This window comes from Sceloporus undulatus, chromosome 5 (assembly GCF_019175285.1).
Source record: "Sceloporus undulatus isolate JIND9_A2432 ecotype Alabama chromosome 5, SceUnd_v1.1, whole genome shotgun sequence".
Lineage (NCBI taxonomy): Eukaryota > Metazoa > Chordata > Lepidosauria > Squamata > Phrynosomatidae > Sceloporus > Sceloporus undulatus.
Window position 1 is genome coordinate 85,259,641 of NC_056526.1, and position 18,002 is coordinate 85,277,642.

General features: G+C 41.2%; 1 protein-coding gene across 6 annotated transcripts in view; it reads left to right on the top strand.

Moving 5' to 3' along the window:
• Window positions 1-17,796, top strand: part of PHTF2 (putative homeodomain transcription factor 2) — an 89,308-nt gene extending 71,512 nt beyond the window's left edge. For 4 of the 6 annotated variants that reach the window (XM_042468802.1, XM_042468803.1, XM_042468804.1 and 1 more), the window contains 5 exons: window positions 6,190-6,276; window positions 10,822-10,977; window positions 12,621-12,716; window positions 15,052-15,177; window positions 16,889-17,794. In XM_042468802.1, coding sequence (XP_042324736.1) covers window positions 6,190-6,276; window positions 10,822-10,977; window positions 12,621-12,716; window positions 15,052-15,177; window positions 16,889-16,909 — 486 coding nt within the window. In that variant the 3' untranslated portion in view covers window positions 16,910-17,794. Of the gene's footprint in view, window positions 1-6,189; window positions 6,277-10,821; window positions 10,978-12,620; window positions 12,717-15,051; window positions 15,178-16,888 lie in introns of all 6 variants that reach the window. The other 2 variants (XM_042468806.1, XM_042468801.1) reach the window with 2 other exon arrangements.
• Window positions 17,797-18,002: the final 206 nt, after the last annotated feature.

Here is an 18,002-nt window from a genome sequence, read left to right on the forward strand (position 1 = left end):
TGCCTCTTCTGAAGACAACTATCGGCCTTCCAATCAGGAGTTCGCCCAACCGGGTGCAGTGTCCCCCTCAGACGACGTACGCACATTTGCCGAGCATGTGATCAAGATGGGGAACGCTCTCGATATCCAATTCGCCCAGACAGAAGATGAGGCCTCTGATCCAATTGAGAGGAGGATTCATGGCAAGCTCCCCACTCCACCTGCCATCCCTCTGCTCCCTTCATTGGAGAAGCTAGCCAGACGTTCATGGGCAGCCCCAGCATCGACAGCTGCTAGTAACAGGAAGATTGAATCCCTGTACAGAGTGGCTCCGCGCCCGACATGGCTACTTGAACATCCGCGCCAGAACTCGGCCATCGTGGAGGGTTCCCAGCGCGCCTCCACTCCTAAAGCTTCCTTGATGCCGTCGGACAGAGAGGCTAAGAAAATCGACGCCCTCGCTAAAAAGGCCTATTTTTCTTCGGCCCTGGGGATGAGAGTAGCCAATTACAACGCGTGTATGGGCGCATACATACAATGGCTCATGGAGAAGATCTCCCCTCTCATTCCTGACCTTCCCGACGACTCCCAAGGCATCCTCTCAGAGGTCCGAGACGAGGCTCATTCAATTGGCAGCTGGATCATCACATCGGCAAGACATTCCACTAACTGTGCCGCGAAATCCATGTCAGCAGCCATCGCCTTGCGAAGACATGCATGGTTGAGGTCCTCCGACTTAAACCAGAATGCTCGCTCCACAATCGAGGACATGTCCTTCGATGAAGATGGCCTCTTCCACCGCGAAACGGACGAGAAGTTGAATTTCAAGTATAGGATGAGGACTGCGGCCAAGAAACAAGGTATGTCGTCCTCTCCTCAGCCGTAAGCGCTTCACAGGCATCTGCCAGTGGTATGGTCAGGCCCAGAGGCCCTACCAGCAGGACCGCCCGTTCCAGCGTCAGGACCAGTCCAGACAGCGCTATCCCTCCCAATCCTCTTCTTCTTCGGGACGTCGTTCTGGCTCCAAGTACAAAAAAGGCTACAGGAGGCAGGATCCCGAACAAAATAAGAAGAGGAACTGAGGGGACGCCGCGTACTCCGTCACCCCTTCCCCTCCGGTTTTCCTAGATAGACTGAGGCCATTTTCCACCGTCTGGGCCTCGATCTCCACCGATTCTTGGGCACTTACCATCTTCCGTAGGGGTTATGCCCTTGAATTAGAAGAACTCCCACCAACTGGAGTTTTCCTTTCCACCCTCCCCTCGGACACCCTTCTCGACGAAGTACGCACCCTCTTAGCAAAGGGCGCTATCTCACCGATAGACGCCGTGGACTTTCCTAGATGTTTCTTCTCCCGCTACTTTACAGTCCCCAAGACCGATGGGGGCATCAGGCCCATACTAGACTTAAGAGCCCTTAACGCCTATCTTTCCTACAGGCGTTTTCGTATGGTAACGCTTGCCTCTATCTTACCTTTATTGTACCAGGGACTGTGGTTTGCGACGATCGACCTAAAGGACGCCTACTTCCACGTCAGCATCCGCGAGAGCCACTGCAGATTCTTGGCCTTTGCCGTCGGGACCGACGCCTACAAATACAACGTCCTCCCCTTCGGTCTGTCCACAGCACCTCGAGTTTTCACCAAGTGCATGGCACCTGTAGTATCCCATCTACATCGCCGGGGCATCAGAGTCTTCCCGTACCTGGACGACTGGTTGCTGGTGGCACCATCGGACCAAGAGATCAACCGTCACATTGCCGAAACCTTAGAGCTCCTACAAAGTCTGGGACTGGTCGTGAACCTCGAGAAGTCTCAGCTACTGCCCTCCAGACACATAAGGTTCGTCGGCTCGACCCTCGACTCAAACACTTGTGTCGCATCCTTGCCCTCCGACCGTTTTCTAGCTCTCGCCCGAGCCATCGGAAGATGTGTCGGCCGAAGAAGGGTAGTTGCCAGGGACGTCCAGGTAGCCCTAGGGCATATGGCGTCAACAACCTTCGTAACACCGTGGGCAAGACTCCGGTCCCGACCTCTCCAGTCCTGGTTTCTTTCCGCCTTCGACCCAGAGACAGACCACCCGTCACGTCATCTCACGATCCCGAGACCAGTCGCTCGTTCCCTCCGCTGGTGGCTCGACTCCCGGAACGTTTGCGCCGGCATGCCTTTTTCTCAACCCCAGCCGGAGGTTGTGCTGACCACCGACGCATCAGAGGACGGATGGGGAGCCCACACCACGGACTTGTGGGCCAAAGGACAGTGGTCCCAGGATGAAAAGAGGCTTCACATCAATGCCCTGGAGCTACTGGCGGTACAGAAGGCTCTAAGGGTCTTCGAATCCTCTCTATCCGACAAGGTTGTTCAGCTCAGGACGGACAATACCACCGTCATGTATTACCTGAACAAACAGGGAGGAACCAGATCTCGTACACTACTCGACATCACACTTGAGGTCTGGGATTGGTGCATAGACCGAAACATCCTACTCCAAGCAGTGCACCTGCCGGGTGTCCAGAACGACCTGGCGGACCTTCTCAGCAGGTCTCTGTCCCAATGCCACGAGTGGAGACTCCACCCCGACACGGTGCTCGACCTCTTCAGTCGGTGGGGAACCCCACAAATAGACTTGTTCGCAACTGTCCACAACACCCATTGTCCCCAGTTCTGCTCCCGAACGCCGAACGAACAATCCCTCGGGGACGCGTTCGGGTTCCTCTGGTCGGGGGTTATGCTGTACGCGTTTCCCCCCTTCCCGCTGATCACCAGGACAGTCTCCAAAATGACATCGGAGGCCACGGATGCCATCCTGATCACTCCATGGTGGCCGGGACAGCCTTGGTTCCCCTGCCTCCTCCATCTATCCCGGACCAACTTCCTCCGGATCGAACACAGACCGGATCTCCTCACGGTTCAAGAGGGTCGGGTTCGACACCCGGACATCGACACCCTGCCCCTGGTAGCGTGGAGGATCCATCCTTAGTACGGCTACCGTCCCCCGTACGCAGAGTCATTCTGGCCGCCCACAAGCCAGCTACTCAGAAGTCCTATGCTTTAAAATGGAACAGGTTCACCAGGTTCCTAGCCAACAGACAACTGTCTCCAACCCAAGTCACGACACCGGTGGTCCTGGACTTTTTGATGTCTTTGATCGACTCAGGCCTTTCTCTCACCTCCGTCAAGTGTTACTTGTCGGCCATCTGTTCTTCCTTTCAGTTTAATGGCAAGCCTTCCTTTTTCAAGGACCCCTTGGTAAAGAGTTTTCTCAAGGGATGCAGCAACCTCCATCCGCAGGCATCTCTACCACCCCCGGCCTGGAGCCTTGATGCGGTGCTACGATCACTACAGTCCAAACCGTTCGAGCCCTTGGCCACCACGGACATCAGACTGCTAACTTGGAAAACGGTTTTTCTGGTGGCCATCACCTCTGCCCGCCGTGCGGGAGAGCTCTGTGCCTTGCGTCGAGACCAACCATATCTCATTTTCCACCTGGACAAGGTAGTTCTTAGAACAGACATTACCTTTTTGCCTAAGGTTGTCTCTGTGTTCCACATGTGCCAGGACATTGTTCTCCCGACACTGGCCCCGAACCCAACCACCGATGCCGAGCGAGCTCTGCACACTTTGGACGTTTGTAGGGCCCTGGCTTTCTACCTCGACAGGACTAGAGACTCTAGCCGTTCCGAAAGACTGTTCCAGTGCTATTCGGAGTCCAAGAAAGGACTGCCTGTGTCGGCTCAGAGACTCTCCAAGTGGGTTTCTAACACTATTTGTTTATCTTATGAACTCTTAGGTAAACCCTTGCCAGCTAGGGCTCGGTCTCACACTACCAGGGCAGTTGCAGCATCTTCTGCCTTTCTGTCGGGTGTGCCCCTGGATGACATCTGCAAGGCTGCAGTGTGGTCACAACCTATGACCTTCATCAAGCATTACAGGTTGGACACCAGGGCCAGAGGAGACGCAGCCTTTGGGAGGGCTGTCCTGTTGTCTGGTTTGCACTGACTATGGTCTGGGGTGCACATGTTGTTTCTCTTTTACACCACTTGCAAACAAGATATTTATCAGACTCCTGGGCTCATGATACTATTGGGTTGAATTCATGAGGTTGTTGGTTGATTATCTTAACCATTATGGTGATAATAATAACAACACCAATTGGACCACTGCTTTGTGTCTTTCTTGCTTTATTGGTATTAGCAATAGTGTTGGAGACAAGGTTAATATGACACTCCCTCCTCCACTGACCTTAGCTTGCCAGTCTCAACCCATTTGTATGATTCGCAGAGACCACGAAGAAGAAGGACAGGTTGCTTACCTGTAACAGTATTTCTTCGAGTGGTCATCTGCGAATACATACAAATCCTGCCCATCCTCCCCTCAGTGTCCTGCTCTTTATTGGCTCATTCTTATCGCCTACTTGGCGGAAAAATTGCGGAACTGGGGAAAGAGCGGGAAGGCAGGGGCTTTATAAGGGATGGGCGGAGCTACCGCCAAAAAGTTTCAACATGTTGCAAAGAGTACTTTGCCTAGTGATTCCAGAAGTTTCCGAAGGCACTGCGCAGGCGCAGTACAACCCATTTGTATGTATTCGCAGATGACCACTCGAAGAAATACTGTTACAGGTAAGCAACCTGTCCTTCTGTGCTGTGAAAACATTGCCCCTCTCAGTCTGGAAAGTTAGTATGCAAAGGAATCTTGTAGCCTCTTTGAGATTAAGTGAAAGAAAGGATCTACTTGCAAGGGCTTTTGTAGACATGAGCCTACTCCGTTGCTACCAGATCTTTGTTAAGCATTATAGGAGCTGGTGTCATGGAGACATCGTTGTATTAATATTGAATACAATACTAGAGTCATATTTTTCAGTGTTAATTAATAATAGCAAGACTTTTTGATGCTGTTCAACTATGCATTACCTAGTGTCACACTGATATTGTAGGGCAGTGATGGTGAACCTATGGCACTTGTGCCAGAGGTGGCACTCAGAGTCCTCTCTGTGGGCACATGTGCCATCATCCCAGCACAGAGTTTGCCAGGGTTTGTTACTAGAAAGCCAGAGGGACATGGCACTTTGCAATAAATAAGTGGATTTTGGGTTGCAGTTTGGACAGTTGGCTTCTAAAAGTTTCTCCATCACTGTTGTAGGGAAAGCACTGTGGCTGTGTGTTATTGCCTTGAAAAGAGAGCAGATGCTAAATTCAGAGTCCATTTAAGGATACCTATATGTTTCTTTAGATTCTATGTATCATAAAATAAAATAAAAATGAACAAGTCTTTGACTAGACATGTATTTCTTCATGTCTATTCCTTTGCACTTGTCAAGATTTAATATTGTGGTGTTGTGAGAGTCCTTTTGTTGCTCTGCAATCCAGTAGAGGGAGCTCACCTCTCAAAGGATGCAAATACTGGCTTCCTCTTTTGTGAGTATCTAATAGTAAAATTTAAAAATGATGAATCTTTCTATTCCATGTTACCATATCAATTTATAATACAAATAATTCCACAATACTACCTGCAGAAGGTCAGACTGATCCATAGATCATTTTCTTAATAATCCAGTAAAGCACTTTTCATCCTCCTGTTCAAGAGCTGCTGTGTTCTCAAGACTGAGTTATAATATCTTCCTAAGCAATCAGAGCTTCATGCAGCCACAAAACAAAACACAGGGCAAAACAAAAAAAGTATCCAAACCCAAAGAAAAAAATGAAAAGAAACAAAAGCTCTCACAGTAAACTATTTCCTTCCTCTTCAGTCTAGTTGCTCTGTGTCTTTCCAGTGGTGTGAGGTTTTTGTATCTTGGAAGTACTTCTTTTTAGTTTTCATATACTATATGTTTTATAGTAGCTGCTTTGTTAACTTTGTAGTAAAGATTCAATTTTTCCATATTTGTGTACAGCTTATTTTGAAGTAAGAGATGCATTGCACAGCTGAGATTCAGCCCATTGTGATCAAGCCAGTCATATGCCATAGAGATGAAACTATCCTATTAACAGGAATGTTTTTCACCAGTCACCATGTTTCCCTATACATTGTATAAATATGAGCATGTTGCCACATTATCATATTTTATCATTAATTCCTCCAGGCAGTTCTCTGAAGATGCCAGCCACAGATGCTGGCAAAATGTCAGGAAGAAACTCTTCTAGAACATGGCCGCATAGCCCGAAAACCCCACAAAAAACTATAGTCACTTAATACATATTTCCTTTTATTTTCAGCGGCGAGGTCCTCAACGATCAGTTGATGTTATAGTCTCATCTGCTTTTTTGTTGACCATTTCTGTTGTGTTCATCTGCTGTGCACAGGTAAGGAAAACGTATCAGGAACTATTTTACTTCATTTTTAGAGTAGAGGAACAACAGTGAGTTCTCCAACAGTCATGGAACAAGAGCAAATGCAAAACAGAGGCAGGTTCATGTGTTCATCCAACAGATCCCAGAACACCACCCCAGTTGTGCCTATTCTTCTAATTGACAACTCCTATTTAGATAGATAGCTAAAAGCCTGTATATGCAAAGATAAATGTGTAACATGCAGCAACATTCATCTCCTCACAATTGAAAGGCCCTGTTACTCCCAGCTCCATGGTCATACAGATGCTCAGATGGTTAGAGAATTTATCTCCACTGGCCGTGAGTATCAAAAGTTGAGGAATCAACAAGAAAGTGAGTTACTGTATATACGCCTGTATAAGTCTAGAAATTTTAGTCAAAAAATTGACACAAAAAACCCCTGAGTCAACCTATTCATGGGTCAGTGTAAATACTGTACCTGAATTCTTATGGGAAAAGAAACCACCTCCTTCTTTGAGTATAGTGGCAAAAGTTAAGAGCTTAGTCCATCCTGGTAGCACCTAAAAGAAGCTGCTCCCCCACAACTCTCCCCGCCATGGTGCTGCTTCTGGCCTTTTTGAATGCTTAGGTGGGGAACTGGTGGTGGCAGGAGCAGCTCTTTGGCACTTCCTCTAAAAGGAACACCAAGAGGAATTGGGTTTTGAAGGATTTGAATTCAGACATTTGTTTGTCAGGTTTTCTGTGTTAAAATCAGGCAAAATTATTACATTCAGTTAAAGGCTATAATTACTGCTAATGCAGTTGCCATTTTCTTTGCTTTGACTTTTCATCGTTTTTTACATGTGTAAATTTTCTAGCCGCACCTGCGCCTCTTAGCCTCCCACATACATGCCATGATTTATTGTAATTCCCTCCTCATCCAGCCAGCCTTTGGCTGAGAACAAACAATTATGTCTGTTGGAATTTTGTAAGTTCTTTGGCATTGTTTTCCTTCCCATCATTCTTACATCCTTCATTACACACCCCTAAGTCTTACCCTCGACTTATCCATGGATTATATCAAAATCTATAATTTTGGCTCCAAAACCTGCCCTCATATTTATACATATGGTCGACTTACAGTTGACTATATATGGTGGATTTAATTCTTTACATTTGTGTCAGTTTTATTCTTGGTGAACAGGGCAGGCTCCAAAATCTGCTCTCAACTTACATAACGTTGACTTATAGTTCAATCAATCAATCTTTATTTATGGCCAGTGGACCCAGCAATATCTTAAAACAAATTAAAATAGAGAAGTTACATAGGAAGATACAAATAATTTACATGCTATCAAGTTAAAAGATTGAGTTACAGCACAAGATTTGTTTATTATAAATTTGGCTTATATTATCATTAGCCAGACCCCTTTTTAATAATTCATTCTCTCTAATTTTAGTGGCTAGAGAGAATTTTTTTCCAACTGACAAGGTAATATTCAAGCATTTGTCTTGCAATAATATTTTGATGTAAAATATTTCAGAATGGCCCAACTTACAGCTCAGTGGGGCGAGGGGGAGGAATCAGCTGGTTATGGCTGTTGTTATAAAAGATACATATCAAAATGTGTGATAATGGCGGGATACAGACGGGCAGGGGAAGACGTCTTGGAGGTGTATTCTGCTGAATATGGAGCCTCCAGACCGCCTGCCGCGGGGGCATGGCTCAGGTGTATGGGGCTTCCACATGGGGGGCAGTGAAGACGCCTCACCTGGGGCCGTTTCTGACCCGCAGTTTCCATACCGCCGCCTCGCAGGACGCTGCAAAGAGAGAGGCAGCTTCCTCACAGGCGGCCAAAAACGGGCCTTTTTTTTTTCTTTTGCCGGCTGGCGGATGGGCAACTTAAATTAGTGGCGTAGCAATTCTGGCGTACTGGTGCAGCAGCTTACAGACGGAGATGCGCAGCTGCGCACTATATAGAAAAGAAGCGGGGAAAAGCAGCACCTTTTTAATGCCGCTTCTTCCCGTTTGGGGCGTGCGGGGGGCGTGTTCATGGCGGCATTCAGGTAAGGGCCGTCTGAAGGCTATACCTTCATGACGTCATGAACACACCCCTTTTTGCCCGTCTGTATCCCACCAATGTTTCAACTACTTGCCATCCACAAAGGCAGAATCTAGCAGAGGTGGGTAGCCTAGCATATCTACCAAAAAGTAGGTTAAAAGGAAAAACATTGCATCTTGCCTTAGTGAAACAGATGTGATACCTTGGTACCATTAGATTTTTAAGGTAAGAAAGCTGACGAAAGGTACCTACATAATGACCATTTAAGGTACTTGTAGAGCAAGATGTAATAGAGTTGGTCCTGAGATTGCAAAAGGCAATGCCCCAGAGTTTAGTCTCGGTGATTTTAATGCAATCTCATGGCCTAAATTTAAAAGCAGAGATGCAGAAAAGCCAATGGATGCCACTTTATGAGCAACATACTTCAACCACCAACTAGTAAAATTATCTGAGGCCTACCAAGGCCACACTTAATTTGAAGACAAATACTCTGAGCTAAAGTTTGAACATAAGCAACCAGGTCTTAATAGAAATAGGACATTCTCCCATTTCTAATGAACTGAATTGGGGACACTTCTAGGATCATATAGAAGAACCCATAGAAATTTTACTTGGAATCTATCAAGTTCAGAATTGGCATATTTGATCCAAGTAGCTATTGCATATAACAGTTTAGATGCAATCTTTGCATTAAAAACTTTGAGGGTCATTGGTATGAACTGATTCCCTTTAGTATGAAAAAATCTCATATTACTAGATTTGCTGCCCAGGAATCTATTTAGCACTAAAGATCTATGATGGCTCCACAAGACTCTATGATGAAATGTTAGCTGCAGGTATTTAAAGCTTTTAAATTGCTCCAGAGGGCAATGTCCTATGTCTTCATCTGCAATGATGATAATTATGCTCAAAGATGAAGATTTTAGACTTGGTGGCATTTATTTTGAGGTCCTTTTCTCTAACAGTAGAAGGAGTATTTACAAGGAGGCATTTGAACCCAATCTTGTTCTAGAGAGGATCACTGTATTGTCAGCATAGAGCAGAACTGGGATTTTCCTATCACCTAATTTGGGCAGCTCGATTTCAGGATAATTTAGGTAAAGGTTGAACAGGGTTGGTGCAACGATACAACCCTGTGTCACCCCTCTGTACGTGAGAATGGTTTCAGAGAGATGCCCCTCCCTTACTGTTAGTTAATTTGAATTGGGAACTAAGATTGGTGATGTTTTCAATGGTCACTGGTTCCCAGGGTGGAGCCCTTTGTAACTGAAGCTCAGTAGATCTGTCATGGGTGCTAGATGTAGCATTGCCCACATCAAACATTTCCCTGAAATTTCGCATACCTCAGAAGGGATGTCACAACTGGAGGTGTGGGTTCGGGAGCTTAAGGTGCAGATACCAGCTTCCAAAATAGTTTGGTGTTATTGTTGAAAGAAGCATTTAGTAGCAGAGATCAGGAGTTGAGGTTTTGTTATCTTTTTAATGCGCTATAAGGGACTTGTAGTAAGGCATTGCCTGAATTTGTATCCCTGTTCTTAAGAAGTGATAATCTGAGAAGCTTATGGTTGAGTATTTATGGTAGGTTTAATTTTGCACATTTGTGCCAATAATGTTTTTAGTGAACAGTGCATCAGAATGTTCTTGTGTTGTTGGTGGACCAAAACTAATGGGAAGTGCTCAAGAGTCTTAGAGAATTATAGAACTCTAGGATAGAATGAACCACAACAGCCAACATCCTGCCATGCAAGAATGGACCGTCAAAGCACTCATGAGAGTTGGCCAAAAAAGGAGTCTCTACCACCCTCTGAGGCAGTCTATTTACCTCATTTCCACTCACTGCACTCCTCCTATCATTTCAGTGAGGATTCCATTGGACAAATTCTGTTTTAGCATTAGAATACAATCCTTTGTTTGTTCCCTGAAAAATAAATCCCACTGAATTCATTTGGACTTACACTCAAGGAAGTGATTACTGTATATACTCATCTATAAGTCTAAAACTTTATGTCCCAAAATTGACCCCAAAATCCGAGGTTGATTTATTTATGAGTAACTATGGAAACGTGATAGCAGCTCTTTCAGATTTCCCCATGCTGTACGGAGTGGAATTTAGCAAGAAAGAGCCAGGCAGAAAGAGTCCTATGTGACTGACTGGTATTGCTGTTTGTTTAGGAGTCCCTCCCACACCTGCACGTCTGGCTGAATCAAAAGCTGAAACAATGAAGAAAAGGCTCAATGAGAGTCTCTCTTGCCATACACACACACACACACACATACACACACTGAAGGAACCTCCAAGTTTTACCCTCGACCTATCCACGGATTATGGCAAAAATCCATAATTTTGGCCCCAAAACCTGACCTCCTCTTATACATGGGTTCGACTTATGGTTGAGTATATACCGTAATAACATTCACAGTAAAGTTAAGCCTCTGCAAAATGTAAGTATTAGAACATTTCCTATTTTCTGAAGTATTAATACTTCAGTTTTGTTTTTTATTTCCTTTCTTTCAGCTGCTTCATGTACATGAAATCTTCCTTGATTGCCATTATAACTGGGAACTAGTGATATGGTGCATTTCACTGACTTTGTTTCTTTTAAGATTTGTTACACTTGGATCGGAAACGAGTAAAAAATACAGCAATACCTCGATATTACTTACTGAACAGGTGAGAACTTTGTTGGAAAGAATGATAACGCATGGTGGTGTTTGGCATTTCATCCTGTTTATGCTCAAGCAAATATATCTCTTGCTAATATGAATCTGTACCAAGTTTTACCAAATTGTATTTATACTTATCACATATCGTGCATTCATGAAATAATATACACAGGATACCATATTCAGTCTTCAGATTATTCCACTGAGGAAACATTAAAACGTCCAAAATTTTCTGGCTGTTGAAATAGTACATGGATGCTATTGCTTGAAGTTCTAAAAATAGATACATTCTTTATAAGCATATAAGAGGCTGTTGCCATGATTTTTCCAGTGTGTATTTACCTTGAATAAGCTATCCAGCCCAGCTAGAATGTGTAGATTTTTTTTAAAAGGCAGTCATACAGTTTCATTCTGAGGTCAGATAGAGATCATCTTCAAAACTGCTAAAACTGTCTTTCCAAGATGAGGTTTTGTTTGTACAGATACTAAATTTCTGATGTGAGGATTTTTGTGAAGACTGCAAGAAAGACTACATATTAGTTATTGAAAATTATATAAACATACATACAGAAGGAGAGCTAAATTTTCCAATTTATTTATATTTCCCCCTTGATTTTCAGATAGTTCTCTTAGCATTAATTTCTGCGTGCTTGTTTCTTTATCAGTATTCTTTACAATATTTGCTGCACAGCGTGACAGTTGAGAGTGAGTATAGAAGTTCAGTTGATACTTAGAATCATTATTCCTCATATGCATAAGTCCTGTTTTGCAAACTGCAAAACATTAATATGGTAGCCTGAGACAAAAATAAAAACATACATACATACATACATACATATATATATATAGCTGTGGCACGTGATGATCTTTGATTACATATATTTAAAGGAATTAAAAACCTTTCTGTTACTATTTTCTCTCTCTTAATTTTCTTGCTAGCGAGGCTTGTTTTTCTTTATTTTTCTGTGTTTGCACCAACCCTCTGAATCTTCATAAATCAGCAATGATTCTGCCATTAAGATAAAGATTACTAAAATTCTTAACTACTTAGAGCATCTGCATTGTAGCATTGCACCCAAGAGATGATTCAGAATTTAGGAGTTTCTTAAGTGTTAAGATTGTGCTAGAAGGGACATGATTCTGGGTAAATGTGCATAGGATTGTGGTATGAACTTCTAAGGTAAAATAAACACAAGGTTACTGAAGATGCATCTTCTTTCAACACTGCATTCATCTTCAGCACCTTCCTGTGGTGTGTGTGTGTGTGTGTGTGTTTAATTAGTGGTGACCAGCAAGAGACCATCTTGATTGGTATTAAAATTGGGATCTTTTCAGCACCGGCCTGAATACTTTTCATGTGTCTAGGCATTAAAGCAAGTTGTGTGGCAGGGTTTAATTTACATTTTTGATATTGCTTGCTGCTTTCTTCTCTTGTTAATTTATTTTATTTTCATTTTGAAACTTGTGTGCTGTCATGAGACGCTTATGGTGCAGGGTGGCTTATGCATTTTTCTACATAAATAAATTTTAATTACAGGGTAATGAGTGGGAATCACTGTGAATATACTCAGGTGTCCAAGACGCATGATATTAGCTCTGGAAGTGAATTACTCTTTTAAAATTTCACTCTGGTTTGTTTATTTTTTAAAGATAAATTTGTACTTGAAAATGGAAAAGAAGCCGAACAAGAAGGAAGAACTGACATTAGTGAACAATGTTTTAAAGCTTGCGACAAAATTACTCAAGGTAAAAATAAGCACCTTAAAATAGATCAGGCCTTAAGAGTTAGAACAATTATCATTACATGCCACAGTCGACATGTGACTTAAGGTACATACACACACATCTTGCTCAATCTGCCTGTCTGTCTTTCTCCAGCTAATTAATTTGGAAGTTGTATCCAGCTAATTCAAATTATTTATTTAAAAAGTTATATCTGACTATTTCTGCCCCCAGCAGTGCCAGATGTTACTAATAACAAATTTAAAATGGGTTAGTAACCATTAAAAACCAAAATATCGATACAATACAAAGGAATGTAGAGCTTACTTTGCTCCCATTCCCTCCCTAGTGGAAGAGTGTTAAGGTTGACCCGCCATATCTCGAGATTGTTGATTCACAGATTCAATTTCCATGGCTTGAAAATGTTAAACAACAACAAATTCCAAAATGCAAACCTTGACCTTGCTATTTTAGATAAGGGATACTATTCTACTATGCCACTGTATTTAATGGGACCTGAACATCCATAGATTTTGGTATCCACAGTGGATCCTGGAACTAAACTCCAGTGAATACAAAGAGCACAGTATACTTTTGCTTTTCGGTTAAGTAACTAAAATGGGGGCGGGGGGATCATTTTTCAAAACATTATATAACCAGTTGTTATTGTTGCTGTATGCCTTCAGGTTGTTTCTGACTTACAGTGGCCCTAAGGTGAATGCCTCACAGAGTTTTATTATTGGAAATACAGTCAGCCCTTCTTATACACAGATTTTTTATACACGGAGTCAAGTATCCAGTTTGAAAATGTTCAAAAACAGTATAAGTTTCAAATATCAAACCTTGATTTTCCATTTTTCATAAGGGACACCATTTTGCTATGTCATTATATTTAATGGGACTTGAGCATACAAGGATTTTGTTATCCATGGGGGATCTTGGAACCAAACCCCAGCGTATAACAAGGGTCCACTGTATTTGTTCAGAGGGGGTTTGCCATTGCCTTCCTCTGTGGATGAGAGAATGTGACTTGCCCAGGATTATCTAGTGGGTTTCCACAACCAATAACTATATGAATAGAGACAAAGTAGTATGCACCCAGATTCATTCCTCACATTCAGTCCTGCAAATTCATTATGTATGCATGAAAGCTATTTGACACAATACCATTGTAAAAAAATGATAAATGTATTTTTTTAAAAATCCTTTTAAAAAGATTTTAGCTGTTTTCAAACTATTTAAGCTACAGTAGCACAAAACTTTCACATACAGGAAAGTGGTATTACATTTGCAAAGTTATCTAATACTGTGTAAAAGTGCTTAATTTTTCAAACCCAAATAATGGTTTTGAGTGTGTGTCTCTGTGTGTACACACAAGTGAGATCCTACTACATATATGAGTGTGGAATGTGTTTCTTTAGGGTTCTAGTCTTTGGGTTTTATCCTTGTTATTCCCTCTGACAGTCAGTTGTGATATGTTAGCCTGTTTTGGGTTACATTTCTCAATCTTTGCATTCTTCATCATTCTATATCGAAAATGTGAACTTTCTTGTTGATATCTTTATTCTCTGTTCTTTGGTTATTTTCTTTTGAAAATAGCTTTTCAGAAAAGTTTTAGATGCATTTTTATCATGCCATTGCATTGCTTCATTCATTGAACTGGAGGAGGGAGCTGTTGATGATGTAGTCCTTCATTTGTAACCCCTCCTTCCTTTTCCATCCCTTCTTCAATTTTTTTTCTTCTCTGGAGAAAACCATTAAAAACAAAAAGAGGGAATAAGCTGTATGATATCTTTTAATTGCTAGCCTGAGGAATCTCCAGCTGAACCAAAGAATTTTGTCCAGATAATGATATGTTCCCTCTGGCCATTTAATATGTCCTTCCTTCTTCAGCTAGTCCATTCACTCCCTTTGCATGCTTACCCAGAGCATGTCAGGTCCTGCAACCCCTAGGCTCAGTTAACCAACATGGTTACAGCATTGAATGCTTTATGAGGCTGTTCTGGGGTTACTCCTTAAGGATTTTACAACTTTTTAAAAGCATCTAAAAAATGTAGAGTTACCTCATGTCTCTATTTGCCTCCATCTTGTATATATGTGGTGGACTCTTATTTTCAGTTCCATGAACGCATGAAGATTTGAATTGTAAACAGTAGAGAAGATTTTCTCTTCTTTGAAGTGAGAACTCCATTACCACCACAGCACTATTTTCATGATAGCAACAGCAGTCGGGGGGGAGAGAAATTTTTTCAGGCTTTCATAAAGTAGCAACCAACGTGGCTCTCCAAGGCTTGGAAGGAGACCTCAGTTATGTGACATTTCATAAGCTTCTATTTATGTAACTATTTCTCATTCTTAGGAACTGGACAGCCCCTTCAGGTTATATGGATTGACGATGAATCCTCTACTTTATAACATCACTCAAGTTGTCATTCTGTCTGCTGTTTCTGGTGTTATCAGTGACTTGCTTGGATTTAATCTAAAGGTAAAATGTAGCCATAGCCATGTTGATCATAAAATTAAGGTCCATTTGGTGATTATACTGCTAGCAGGGGTGTAAAGAAGAAACAAAATCTTGCTGTTGAAAAATATGGTTTTATTCTTGCAATTAGCCCAACACATTTTGGCCTAGTAAAATTTAATGGCCTCCTTCAGGGGCTATTAAAAAATAAAATAAAGAAATGGGACAATACATAAACAACAAAAATTACAACAGGAGACAAGTTACAATTCGCAAAATGATTCAGTTTTAAAAATGCCTATTAACCCAAATAAATTTATGCAAGTACAAAATATTATTTATAGTGCAACTTTAAAACTGTCTGCAAGGATTCCAAAAATAGTATTTCCAAAGCTCATGCCAAGCAAATGATAGATAATTGCAAGAATAAAATCATTTTTTCACAAGCTGTATCTTCTCTACATCTCTTCTTTTGGGGTATCACCAGTCCTCTTTGTTGCCACCCAAAAAGGAAAAAAAATCTCAGGGCACTAGCTTTCGATCAAAGATGTTTGGAGTGTGGGGAATTAAGATGTTAGAATCAGATAAGTAAATAACACATTTATTTATACCCCGCTGTTCTGCTACAGGAGAAATCAAAGCAGCTTACATGATTAAAAGACAGTCAATATACACTACATACAGTCTGTACAATAATATATCTACCCCCCCCCCTTAAAAAAAAGGATTAAACACATTACAATTTAAAATCAATTGTTAAAATACTGATAATAACAACAATCTACTGGGAAATAGTAGAATAATACTTTAAGGTGGGGAGAAATCATTAGCTGATTGTTCTATTCAGGGACGGCCTGCTGGAGAAGATCCGTCTTAACAGCTTTTTTAAAGCTGTGTAGACTGGAAATTGGATAGATCTCCTCCAGCAAGGCACTCCACAAACTGGGAGCGGCATCAGAGAATGTCCTCTGGGAGGTTGCAGCTAGTCTGGTCTTTATAGGTTCCAATAAATTCCACCCAGAGGACCTGAGGGTGTGGGGTAGATTAGATAGTCTTTATGTTGTCTTTTGATGGTATGGAGAAGAGCTTGCAGATTCTCAACATAAGTTAGTCATGTACCACCCTCAACTGCCCTGTGTTTGCTGGGAACAAGAAAAGTAATAAACAAAGTGATAAAAATTTGGTTCTCCTGAAGATGCCCTTTGGATTTTTAAAATTCTCAAATATAATACCACATTTTAGAATCTAAAAGCAATTTTTCACTGTTATTGCCTTAAACAATAAATACAGTTTGAAAACCCACAGTAATCATATTTTTAAAAATTAGATTATCCATACTGTTTAAAATAATTTTCTTTTTGAATTATACAGTGTAAATTTGCAAGGATTATACTGGTTTTGTAATCTTCCTTGAAATTTGGTCTTAAATATTTACCTTATTATGTTTATCATGGAACCCCAAATTAATAATCCTGGAACAATACCATACTAGTGTGGTTAGTGACACTGCACTGTTATCTTGAATAGTTATTTGATTTGAATATTGGATTTGTAATAAAAGGAGTTTTAATGTGAATCCACTATCTTTAAAGGAAATAATAGTTTTCAAGGAGATTCTAGCATACTGATGAAATATGTTATCATGTAGGAGAAAGCCAAGCAAAGGTTATAACAAAATGGTAAAACTACTTTTGAACTTACATCTCAACATGTTCTCTGCTGGCTTAACTTTTAGCTCTGGAAGATCAAATCCTGACACTTCTCAAAAAGGAGACGGAGGTCAATACTCTGGAAAGAGAGCTGATCGACTAAGCTGCCTCACTGCAGTTGCTGGTTCTGCATTTCAGATGTTACAATCTCTCTAAGGATATCATTTGAAAGAACTGAAGTGTTTACATCTGATTATCTTGTGCAATCTTTATATTTATTTTATCTTTTCACTTTTTGTAAAGGTTTATTTTAGCTGACATTGTATTTTATTTTGAAACATTAATATGTGTTGGCTATTGAAAAGGTCAAAAATGGATATCAAGATACTTGGGGTCCTGGTAACTGGTCACATTAAATTACTGAAACATGCTTCATCTGTTATGAAAGATGATGCCCTAATGCTAGGCTTTTGTACTTCAGAAGTTCTCAATACAACAATGTCATGCTGAAGTCACTTTATTGAACTTGTACTATAAAATGTTTAGGACATTTTATTTTGTACCATTCTTTCAGGGGTAGTATCAGAGCACCAGCATATTGTTGGTTACAGTAGAAGACGACGCTTACTGTAATGACAATGTTTTAGGACTGATAGCTAAATTTTTATATAGATATAGATAGATATAGATATATAAAAATATAAATGCTAGAGCCAGCAGGTATCTTAACAGAATTGATTCCAGGATCTGAAATACTTTGAAATGAAGTTTGAGTATTAAGTATCAATAAGGTATTACATAACATGTCAACAAGTGCTCTTTGATAACATTTTTATTAGAGCAATAACTGTAAACTGTTACCATACTGTAAGATATTTTGATAAAGATTAGCTATGCTATTTATTTTAAAACACTGAGATGTTTGCACAGTGCTGACTGTGCCGCTCAACATGTGCACTTTTATTGTTACTTTTAATAATGATATATATATATATATATATATATATATATATATATATATAATAGAATATAGTATGGTGGACTGTGGTGCAATAGTGTTACTTTTGCAAGAGGGATACATTATGTATGTTCAAGATAATTGCTCTCCCATAGTACACTGTAGTATATATGACTTGTACCACACATAGATTATAAACTGAACAACTATTCAGAACTCCTGAATTTTAATTTTTTATAGAA